The 12,320-nt window shown below is 44.3% G+C and overlaps 1 protein-coding gene across 1 annotated transcript in view; it reads left to right on the forward strand.

Annotated features, from left to right (window-relative positions):
* The window catches only part of PRKCQ (protein kinase C theta), a 63,480-nt gene that overhangs the window by 12,758 nt on the left and 38,402 nt on the right, over positions 1-12,320 (forward strand). The window contains exons 2-6 of the mRNA XM_033959410.1: positions 838-1,037; positions 3,130-3,190; positions 5,601-5,763; positions 10,676-10,707; positions 10,812-10,897. Of these exons, the coding sequence (XP_033815301.1) occupies positions 838-1,037; positions 3,130-3,190; positions 5,601-5,763; positions 10,676-10,707; positions 10,812-10,897 (542 nt within the window). The remainder of the gene's footprint in view (positions 1-837; positions 1,038-3,129; positions 3,191-5,600; positions 5,764-10,675; positions 10,708-10,811; positions 10,898-12,320) is intronic.

The raw sequence follows: 12,320 nt of genomic DNA on the forward strand, positions 1-12,320 counted from the left end.
AGTGATATCAAAGGGTGAGCCAACACTGACATGAGTATGCTGCTCACAACAGAGATGTTAAAGAGGTGCATGGAAAGGGAAGGGGGCGCGCACGCGGCAGGGAGCAGGGGAAGAGTGCCACCACCCTGGGCGCCTCTCACCCTTACTACGCCACTGTTTCTAATCATTCTAAATACATAGGATGTTTCTCAGCCCTTGTTGAGTCTTAATGCATTGTCGGTTAAGCAAAGGAAGAGTCGAGGGGCACCATTGTTGGCTGCCCCTTGACCCAACAAGGGACCCAACAATGTGCATAGGGCATCAGTTGGCCTTAATTTGTACCTATATTCAGGAAACCTCATCCCCTAGCTCGCTCTGTAGGGATGTGATGAAAGTTAATCATGGAGACATGAGGTGGGGTTCAGGATGGGCCAGAAGGACACCTATATGTTTTTGACAGATGGCTTTTTGGGGCTATTTTTGAGACATCCATCTGTTTTGAAAATGAGCACCATAGGCGCCTACGTGTCTATATAAAAATAGGTTTGAAACAGGCGCCTTCTTTGCCATTATCATACAGAAATGCGACAATAATCTTCTGAATGCTGGAAAATTCTGACACTGTGTACCTCTCAGGGAAAAGATGATGTAATATCATGCTAAAGGCTGATTGTTTCCTTGCTAACTCTTTAACAAATAGGACTCTAATCTCATATTTTACAAGGTTGCAAATAATTTATTTAAGAACATCTCACACTAACATGGTATATTATGATCAACATATATGGGGGATTGTGGCCCTTGTGATGTACAGCTGACATTCAAGGTTGTAGTGACTGAGTGTTTTTCTGGGAACAGAGAACGGGCAGTTGTATGTCCAAAAGAGGCCAACCATGTACCCACCTTGGAACAGCTCCTTTGACGCCCATATCAACAAGGGCAGAGTCATGTACATTGTCGTGAAAGGAAAAAGCAGCGACCTGATCTCCGAGACCAGCATCCAACTGAACTCACTGGCAGAGAGGTGCAGGAAGAACAACGGGAAAACAGAAATATGGGTAAGGACTTGGGCCATTCGCCCTCTTTTCCATCCTGTTCCGAGAAGAGAAATTAGATGTCGTGTGTCATAAGGTGTAGAGTCCTATACAAAGCCTTTAGGAAAGGAACCAAGTGTGGTTGTCTCTGTTATACATGGGCACAATCTACCTCAACACATTTTTTTTAATTAAGCTGTTATAGGTAAACTAGTCTTACAGCCTGTTACATTAACGGGTGCTAGAATATATGTGTGTGTGTCTGTTTTTATTTTTTTTTCTCTCTCCTTAGCCGCTTTCTGTATTTCTGTCTGTCTTTTTTTTTTTTTTTTCCTTGGCTGTCCACTACCACCCCTTGCCTGCTCCCCCTGTCCATTCTCCCTTCCTTTTACCTCCCCTGTGTCCTCCACCACCCCATCACTGCTCACCTTATCCAGCAGCAGCCCTTCTCCCTTTGTTTTACCTCCCCCTGTCCATCATCACCTCCTTCCTGCTCCCCCTGTCCAGCAGTAGGCCTGTCTTCATTTTTCTGACCCCCCTCCCTGTTCATCAGCACCTCTTCCCCTGTCCATCAACCCCTTTTCTGCCCCTCTATTTCCGTGTGTTGCAGCATTTCCCTCCCAACCCCTTTGCAGTATTTTCCTCCCCCCATACCTTCTTCCTGAACTCCATGTTAAAATGCTTTCCGGATTTGGCTGCCGCGGCCTGCAACCGCCGACAGTCGCCGCGGCCGACATCTGACTCGGGCCGCCGCGGTCGACATCCGCCTCGGGGGGGGGGGGGAGGAAGAGAGAGAGCGGAGAGAGTAAGGGAACGGCCAACTTACAGGAAGGGAGGGAACGCAGGCAGGGATCGTGAGAGTAGCCACTGCTGCGTCTTTCAACAGGGAGCAGGCCAGACCGTAAGCCGCGCATGCGCACTTCCTATGGGTCGCTACAGCTCACGGAAAACCGGCGCACGCATAGGAAGTGCGCATGCGCGGCCTAGCATTTTATTATATTATAGAAGATTCCATAAACAAGAAAGAGAAAAACCTTCAGAAGAGAAATCAAAACCATGTTATTTAGGAAATGTATCAAGACAAGCTCATGATATAACCGGTTGCCTCAATCTATCTCCAGACCCTAAACGTTCCAACCAAATAGCTATCTTGTAATCTTCTGGATAGGACCAGAATCTCCTCTTATGTAATCCGCCTAGAACCGCAAGGTATTGGCGGAATAAAAGACACCAAAGTAATGTAAAGTAAAAAGCAACTAGAGCATCAGGGTCCCCAGGCAAATATAAAGACGAGATGCTGAGGAAGATACATTTTAAGTACCGAAAGGCTGATAGTGTCGAGTGTTTTTATTTGTTAATAAAGATTCCTTTTAGTAGTACAGTCAAACCTTGGTTTGCGAGCATATTTCGTTCCAGAAGCAATGCTCGTAATCCAAAGCACTCGTATATCACAGGAAATAATGGAAACTCAGACGTCTCGTTCCACAACCCAAAAACTTTAATACAAAATATTATACGTACTCGTATTGCAAGACCTCGCTCGTTTAGAACAGTCACTAGACCCACAGCGTCAGAGAGAGAGAAGAACCATCGGCTCAGTTGTGATGATGTGACGCGTGTATACTGTATGTACTCGTATTGCAAGACCTCGCTCGTTTAGAACAGTCACTAGACTCCCGCAGCGTCAGAGAGAGAAGAACCATCAGCTCAGTTGCGATGATGTGACGCGTGTATACTGTATGTACTCGTATTGCAAGACCTCGCTCGTTTAGAACAGTCACTAAACTCTCGGAGCGTCAGAGAGAGAAGAACCATCGGCTCAGTTGTGTTGTGTGTGTACTGTATGTACTTGTATTGCAAGACCTTGCTTGTATATCAAGTTAAAATTTAATAAAATATTTTGCTTGTCTTGAAAAACACTTGCAAACCAACTTACTTGCAATCCAAGGTTTTACTGTATATGCATTTGAATTGGTGAATCCTATAATATGGACTATATGTTGAGATTTTCTTTTCAATTAGATGTGGATTAACTGTGTATATTACCTTCATTTTCCTGGTCCCTTTTATCGAGCTGCTCTAGCCTGACTGGGTTCATTTTCCTTTTCCAAAACAGATAGAGCTGAGACCACAAGGCAGAATGTTAATGAATGCACGATACTTCCTGGAACAGAGTGGTAAGTCATGATTATTTCATTTTAACATTGGGGTAAACATTCAGAGAGTGGCAATTTGCTGACTGCTGATGTTATTCCTGGATATTTGGTGCCAGGCCATGGCATCGAGAATCCGGTTTATGTGTCACCAACTACCACGTGGCCACGTAAGGCGATATGTGGCTATGGGGTACCACATAGAGATAGGACTGGCCGGTTAAGTGTTGAATATCAACCAGCCAAGTGCCAACGCCAACACTGCCAACTTTCACTTAGGTGTTAACCACTAATTTCCAGCGGCAATAAGGCCCTGATTCTATACAGTGTTTAGCTCCTAGTTGCCGTTGAGAACAGTTGTCAGTCATCGTTTATAGAATCACGCTTAGTGGCGCCTCAGCATTCTTATGCGCCGGTAGGCAGCAGCATAGCGAGGGAAGGAGGCACCTGGGGCAGTGGTGCCCAGCATCACCATGCCATGCGCTCCCTGCACTCTTCCCCACCGCAGTCGCTCCTCCCCCGCATTCCTTCCCTGCCGCACACACCCTCCAGAGTACCTCTTCAAATGATTATCGGCAGCAAGTTGCTGCTCGTGCCGTCCTCAACGCTCCTTCCGACATCACTTCCTGGTCCCACAACCAGGAAGTGATGTCAGAGGGAGAGCTGAAGCCGGCATGTGCAGCAGTTGAGAGATGTTGCTTACTGCTGGCCATCATTTGAAGAGGTAGGTGGGTGGGTGGAGAGGGAAGAGGTGCTGGCACCCCTGTTAAGATGGCACCCAGGGCGAGGAGGGATCAATATGACGGCATTGGACACTGCGAAACAGAGTTGGAGATTTACCTGCAAGTTTGTTTCATTCCACGAATGCCACATACGAAAAGAGAAGGGATAGTGCGGGATGTGCATTCTCCGGCCCGCACTTTATCCCCCCTCCAACTCACCCTCAACCGATTCTCCATCGGACCCATCCCATAGACGCTGAGCTAGAGAGGACCTGCTGTTGAGGGCGGTGAGGGAGAACCGCCCTCTCCTTTGGGACACAATATCACTCTGTCCCCGCAGGCAGCTTTCACACTGCTATGTCCAGCACAGGCACGGGATCGACCTGAGTTTGACGCGGGAGCGGAAGGCACTATTGCTGCGAAGAACTGAGAGGAGGGAAGGCCAGATGAATCCATCTCCGATCCTGTGAGTAAAGAAGCTGATGGATTTTCAACTCTTTCACCGGTTGCAACTTAGCAAAAGGTGGGGGGGTGGGGGGCTTTGGTTTAGCCAGCTCCATAAACCCAGAAACTCAATGTCAGAGGCCTAATATGTCATGGCATTAAATTTCTGGGCATAATGCCAGTGCTGATCATCTAAACAATCCCTATGTTTTTAATTTTGATTCCTATCTAGTAATGAGAATTGGTGGGTTAGAAATAATTTTAAATAAATATATTGCTCATTGGCTCTCTGATATGCAGATCAGTCCTAGGGCCTTAAAGTCTTGATTCGATAACACCAGCGTATGCCACGTGTGTTTTTCTAACATGCTGTAACCTGTATGCGTGCCTTGCAGGTGGCTCAAAACTCAATAATACGGATGTTGTGTGGGATTGGAAAATTTGAGCACGTTACAAGACGTTATATTCAAAACAAAAAAAGGCAGAAGACTGTGGATCATGACAGAACGTTTATTAAAATATAATAAAAATCAGTGAAATCAAAAGAATCTCCACTTCATTGAGTTGACTGACATGTGGTGGGAGGCGGATCCAACACAGTCCGTGTTTCGGCTGATTAAAGCCTTCCTCAGGGGTCCGTGACTTCTCTTTTCTTGGTTTAGGGACTGTTTGCCTGACTCCCAGTCTTCTGCCTTTTTTGTTTTGAACTTCCATTTTTGACTGTGGAACATTTGGGCATTTTCTTGGTTGGACATTATATTGTAATGTACTGGCTGACTAGGGAGTTTCGAGTAAAATACAGACTATTGCTGATTTTAATCAAATGGCAGCCAGGTATTTATGTGATTGTCTGGCACAACGAGACAATTAAGATCTTCCACGCAGGCAAGATTGATTGTTCCATCTTCAAAAAGCCTTCATTATGAAAATACAAAGAGAAGTGGGTTCTCTTGTGTAGGACCTATGGAGTGGAACAAATTACCGGTGTATTTACGACAGTTCAAAGATTTGCAGGAATTTAAACAAAATGTTTAAAAAAGCCATCTATTATGTGCTATGAAATATGGTACTTAACGTGATGTAATAATTGAAATAGCGGATAGGAAAGTATGTCATTTGGTGAGAAGTTTGATTGCTATGGGCAAGTTGTTTTGTTAATTGTGTATGTACGTTCATTTGTTTTATTACGTATGTACATTTTGTAACCCGCTTTGAATAAAGACGGGCTAGAAATGATAATAAACTAAACTAAATTTTCTATCCTTTAGACTCCAAAGAGCAGAGCGAGCCCGAGACAGAAGGCTTCTTTACCCTGCACCAGCGCAGAGGCGCCATGAAGCAAGCCAAAGTTCACGACGTCAAATGCCACGAGTTCATCGCCACCTTTTTCCCCCAGCCTACGTTCTGTTCTGTCTGCCATGAATTTGTCTGGTATGATAACCTAAATTTCTATTCATGTTTGGGGGGGGGGGATAGAAACAGGATGAGGGAGGGATGGGTAAAATGCAAACCGTTATTTTCCAAATAGCAAAAATCAAAGAAGACAACCAAGTTCCAACCAACCCAGTTCATTCATTGAATCCGATATAGGAATATTCCTCCCTATGCATGACAATATTTTGGCTAACATTGCTACTCAGATGTCTGAAAAGGACATAATTACATTACATTACATTAGGGATTTCTATTCCGCCATTACCTTGCAGTTCAAGGCGGATTACAAAAGAATTATCCAAGATGTATTACAACAAGAACTTACAAAAAAAAAAAAATTGGTCATTTTCAAAAAGAGTAAGAAATAGGTAAGGTTATTTGTTTGGGGTAGTTGGCTTTAGTGAGAGATGGAGTTTAAGACTTGCAGTATTATTTCTCTTTTCAGAGTTTTCTTGAAGAGTATGGTCTTTATTTCTTTTCTAAAAGTCTTGTAGTCGAGGGATGCTGTCAGTAGATTGGCAATTTGGTTGTCTAGTTTGGCTGCTTGAGTGGCCAGGAGGCCATCATATAGTTTTTTCCGTTTGACCTCCTTAATTGGGGGTATGAGAATGGGGTGTGAGTTTTCCTATGTCTGGTTGCGGTGTTGTGGATGAGGTGGCAAGTACAGTATTCCCCTGAAATTCGCAGGGGTTATGTTCCCAGAGCAGCCGTGAACTTTTAAAAATCGCAAATACTGTACTGTATTAGATACGAGGATCGGAGGCGGGAGAGGACCGCAGAACAGTGCAGGGAGGGTTGGCGTTTCTCACTTCCTCATCCTGCTAAGGAAGCAGGGAAGAATTTTGATGTGAACTCATGAAAAAAGTGATCGATCATTGGTTAAAGAGTAATCTAACTAGGCTCCACTGGTTTTCTTGACCCTGTTTTGTTTGCATTTAAGACTCTAGTACAGGGCCGCAATCCAGTTGGGTTTTCAGGATTTCCCCAGTGAATATGCATGAGATTTATTTGCATGCACTGCTTTCATTGTATGCTAATCGATCTCATGCATATTCATTGGGGAAGTCCTGAAAACCCGACTGGATTGCGGCCCTCGAGGAGGGACTTTGACACCCCTGCTCTAGTATATGCACGGAAAAAACGCGAATGAGTCCACAAAGTCGGACCCGTGAACTCGCAGGGGTATACTGTATTTATTCTAACTAATGGTATTTCTATTTTCAGCAGTACGAGGGGGTGCTTTAAAGTTCCGTGTACAACTGATCCTAGCCAATAGATGGTATGTGGGATCAAAAGGAAACAGTCCAAATATACAAGAGGTCCCATAATAAACTATAAAGAGTGTTAGGAAAGACAGATTGAGGATCTCAGAAACCTGCATGGAAATACATAGGTAAATAAACCTTAAACCAAGACTGGCTAGTTCCAAGTTTCAATCATTGATCCTCTAAACCTCCCCCTCCATAATCTAAAGCTCTCTTGCTGTATTCCAGATTTCTTTATTAATCTTCTTTAAATCTTCACTTAAAATTTTTTAACCCAGCAGAGAGACTTCAACACTTATCTTGAAATGAGGCAGATATCCAAAGCCCGACGGGACTCGTTTCGCCAACTGTAATGGCTTTTCCAAGGGTTCACTGGTGGCACTGCATGTCTTTGAACATGCGTCACTTCTCATTTAAGGCTGGGTGCTTCGTGGCTGCGCAGCCAGGTTTTGGAAAGTCCATCCGGGAACCCAACAGTCCTCTAGAAAGAGTACATGTCCAGGTTTTCCCAGACGTCTGGAAACCCTTCTCTGATGGAAGCACGCTACCAGAGTTCTCTATCCTAGACAGATGTTTCCACCGCTCCTCTCCTTTGTCCTCTGAAGGCAGTGTTGATGGTCTGGTTCCTGTTTCAGACCCACCTGGAATCAGCACAGTAATTGTACAGGTTCTCTTGCTGTTTTTTCACCCTATCTCGCCCTGTGCAACATCTGTATTAGTCAGTCACCAGTTCCCTCTTCTTAATGATGCAGTGGCCAGGGGAGCAAAAAGCCAAGGACAAGCATTTCTCCTCAGGGCTGGTATTCATAAAAGCTCAGAGTTTCCCTCCGAAGGGGTTCTCCTCCCACTACTGTCAGTCAGGCAGGATGCAACGCCCTTGTTCTAGAAACTGCAAGATCTTTACAAGTCAAAATCCACCTTCCGAAAACCGGCAGCACCATTACCTCCTGCTCCTGCACCAAATCAAGCACTCTACTAAGGGCTAGGTCTAGAACTGCTTCGCCTGCACAGCCTTTTGTAAAATACCGATAAAACCACGCATGTGTATTTGCCAGCACACACAGCAGAAGCAGCCATTTTGGAATTATCCACATGGATAAAAGTGCAGCACGAGCCTACCAGCTCCCATGCAGGAGTGACAAGATCAAAATTTCCTTTTGTAAGTGGCACCAATTCCATACTTAGGTGCCCCATTTTACAAATCTACATGGCTAAGTGCCACCACTTAAGTAGTGAGGCTGAATTTTTAATTTGGTTTCATTTTGGAGGTGGAAATTAGAGAATGACATAGTGACAAAATTCATCACCGTTCCCGTGGATAACCGCGGGAAATAATCCCATGTCATTTTCTAGTGTCTATTTCAACCTCAGTCCTTCTACACCAGCATTCTTCAAAGCAAAGCTTGCGGGTCAGTGGTTGTGGCCATTCATACTCTGATTCTTCCCTCTCTCCTTAAAGAATGACATGAAGATGGTTTCCCGCGATTATCCGTGGGGACGGGAACAGTGATGAATTTTGTCAACGTGTCATTCTCTAGTGCAGTGATTCCCAACCCTGTCCTGGAGGACCACCAGGCCAATCGGGTTTTCAGGCTAGCCCTAATGAATATGCATGGAGCATATTTGCATGCCTGTCACTTCCACTATATGCAAATTTATCTCATGCATATTCATTAAGGATAGCCTGAAAACCCGATTAGCCTGGTGGTCCTCCAGGACAGGGTTGGGAATCACTGCTCTAGTGGAAATAAACAATGGAGGAATAGGAAGAATGACTTTCTTTATCCCTTTTTAAAACTCTATGATCAGAACCTCAGCAAGCTGTACCTGCACCCTGTACAACTTGCTTCCAACCTCCCTAGAGCATCCTTCTTACCCGAAGACCCCTCAGATATATCCAACCCCCTTCCAAAAGTCCCCCTGAAGAACCCTCCATAAGCACATTCATCCCCCTCCTGCAGGTCTCACTGCTTACAGTAGACCCCTCACCTCCCTGTAAGACTCCCCCCTGGCCCTATCTGAAGGACACCCTGCTGGTCTAGAATAGGGAGGGCAGCGTCAGTTCCAAGCTGCTGCCACCAGTGCCAGTTCCTGGTTCAACACGGCAGCCACAGCAGTTTCGCTTCTAAAATAACTCCCACCAATTGACAAACTGCACACTATTTAAAGATAGAAACCTGGAAAAATGAAGGCAGATAAAGAACATAAGAACTGCCATACTGGGACAGACCGAAGGTCCATCAAGCCCAGTGTTCTTTTCCAACAGTGGCCAACCCAGGTCTCAAGTACCTGGCAAGATCCTAAGGAGAAAAACAGATTTTATGCTGCTTATCCTAGGAATAAGCAGTGGATTTCTCCAAGCCAGTTTAGGAAGTTATCCAAACCTTTTTTAAACCCTGCCAAGCTACCACACGGCATATCTCGTCTGCCTAACCATGCCAAAACCCAACATGAAGAAATAACAAAAGACCCAGCATAAAATGGCAACCATGGCCATGCACACAAAGCTGGATAAGACAGGTTGGGCTCTCTATTCCTGTTTATAATTGCCTTTCATTATTATATGTAGAAATAAAGTACTTTAAAGATCTGAAAACCTATCCTGAATGCCTAAACTTCTTGGAGCAGCAGCTCCTCATCTTGTACATGTCATGATGCATCAAGCACGCTTGTGCTGCTTACAGCTTGTATAGAACAGTTCAGATTCCCTCAGTTTTGTACTGAAAAACTAGGGGGTCCTTTTATCAAGGCACGGTAGGGATTTAACGCGTGGAATACCACGCGTTAAACCGCCTGCCGTGCTAGTCGCTAATGCCTCCATTGACCAGGCGTTAGTTTTTTTGCTTGCCGCGGGGGTTAGCGTGTGATGGAATGTCCAACACACTAACCCCGCTAGCGTGGCTTGATAAAAGGACCCCTAGGACTCCTGTGAATGGCCAAGCACTATTGAGCTCACTCTGAATTATTGGCAATTGTAAGAGGCTCCTATTTAGTTAACCCTTACTTCTGTAATCTTAGTGTTACCAGGCAGACTCTGTATTTGTTGAGCAACTTTCTTTAATAACATGAAGTAAAGAATAAACCCTCACAACTGATGTCTTCAAGACAGATCAACTTTCACAGAATCTTCTCACTCTACCAGCCCATCCTATTCAAGCTGGGAGTGTGTCCACACCTTGTAGAAATAACAGTGTTCTCCGGACTTAGATAGAGAATCCAAACTGTGTTAGATTGTTAGAAATAAAGGGTAAAAACTCAGTGGGAGAACAATGCTAGACTCGGGTTCTAACAGCCTGACAAAAATGGCAACTGTTCTCTCTCAGACAGAACAAGAAGAGGGGGGGGGGGCATAAGCTCTGTGAAATGCAGCCTAGCTCTCCGGGAGAAGCAAACCTTCTGGGGATTTAAGTCCACAGAGCATACTTTACTCATACATCTTACCATAAACACTAATATATATGATGGCCTGCAACATATATGTAACAAGAATCTTCATGTTTTCCAGTCAACTGCTGTATGTTCAGTTATTTCCATGCAGAATGAACGCAGTGACTTTCGCAAAAGTAAACAAAAAATATAAATATTATTTCCTTGTGTCTTCTAGCATGCTCTGTTTAAAACGCCTCTTTGTGGTCTTTTTTCAGGGGTCTTAATAAGCAAGGTTATCAGTGCAGACGTAAGAGCCTTTTATTTTTTACTTTTTACATTGATTGACCACTAGGTTTTATAATATTTCGTCTTTGCTTATGTTGTTCCTTGATCTGGGGTTTCGTTATTCAGAATGTAATGCTGCCATTCACAAGAAGTGTATTGACAAAGTCATCGCCAAGTGCACGGGCTCCGCCGTCAACAGCAGGGAGACAATGGTGAGTGTTGGCTGGGAGAGTCTCTTGCTCAGCTGTGTAATGTTAATGGCTTAAACCCCGGAAGGTTTAAGATGCAACAAGAGAAAATCCAGGTGAGGAGGCCTTTATACAGTACGGAAACCCAATTTTGGATAATTTGCACAACTTGTTCAGCAAAGGACTTAATGTCTTAGTGATGCAATTCGATGTGAGTTCTGCTTTTGACTTGGTTGATCACAACAAGTTAATAGAATGTCTTGATGCCGTTGGTATTCGAGGCAAAGTGTTAGAATGGTTTCAGGGGTTCCTTCAAAGACGCACTTCTCAGGTTCGTTTCAATAATAATTTCTCAGGCAGTCGTTAATGTCATCGCAGGGTATCAAACTATCTCCAAGTTTATTCAAATTTGATATACCGCTTATAATAGCTGTCTAAGTGGTGTACAAGGTTACAATAGAAAAAGTTTTAAAAATAAAATTTGGGGGAATAAAATGAAGACACAAGACATAGCACGACGTACAGGAACAAATGAAAGGCAGGGCTGAACTACAATTGAGAATAGGATAGAAGATTAGGAAGGGGTAGCTATGCTCTTCCTTTGATGGAATCGGTAGGAATAGAGATGTCCGAGGTCGTAAGCATCCTTCTCTAGGAGGCGCCTTAAACAACTTGGGCCAGTCAGAGCCTCAGGTCCCTCCCCAAATGCACCGGGAAGGGGCCTAAGGTTCTGATTGGCCTGGACATCTAAGGCCCCTCCAATGGGAGGGGCCTTAAACAACTTGGGTCAATCAGCAATCAGTGTCTCAGGCCCCTCCTTGGTGCATCCCAGGATACACCGGGGAAGGGAAGGTCCATTTTGAAGTGGTGGGCCAGCTGGGTGGAGGGAATCCGCGTCCCTCCGGTCAGACATCTACATGGAGGTAAGGGGGGGTATTGGAGGCAGGGGGAGAGAGTGGGCATCTCTTCCGCTGCAGTGAGGGATGTTTGTGGCTACTCTCCGCCAACCTCATGTACATGAGTGTTTTTTGGAGAATGACTCGCTTTTTTAAATTCACTAGCAGAGCTTCTGCATTAACAGACCGTCACTTCTGACCGCGGTTTTTTGAGAATCCTGGCCTCTGAGATTTGTGGGATATCAAGAAACTTGAAAGCCCTTCTGTTACCCTTGTTTCAATTCAAGGGTTGGTAATATGGTCCTTTTGTTTAGTTTTAAGGATAAAAATCTACCTGTATTCCAGAGACCACAGTGATGATTATATAATTAGTCATTTTAAGACAATTACCTCTTTTCTATGTGTGATGTGCATGTATATTTAGGTCTTTATTCTTCATGATTTATGGCATACTTTTCCTAACGAATTGTTTTAGTATATTTTAATTAATTGTAAGCCGCATTGACCAATTGTATATTGCGGGATATAAAAATTTTAATAACCATAAACAT

This window comes from Geotrypetes seraphini, chromosome 9, assembly GCF_902459505.1.
Source record: "Geotrypetes seraphini chromosome 9, aGeoSer1.1, whole genome shotgun sequence".
Lineage (NCBI taxonomy): Eukaryota > Metazoa > Chordata > Amphibia > Gymnophiona > Dermophiidae > Geotrypetes > Geotrypetes seraphini.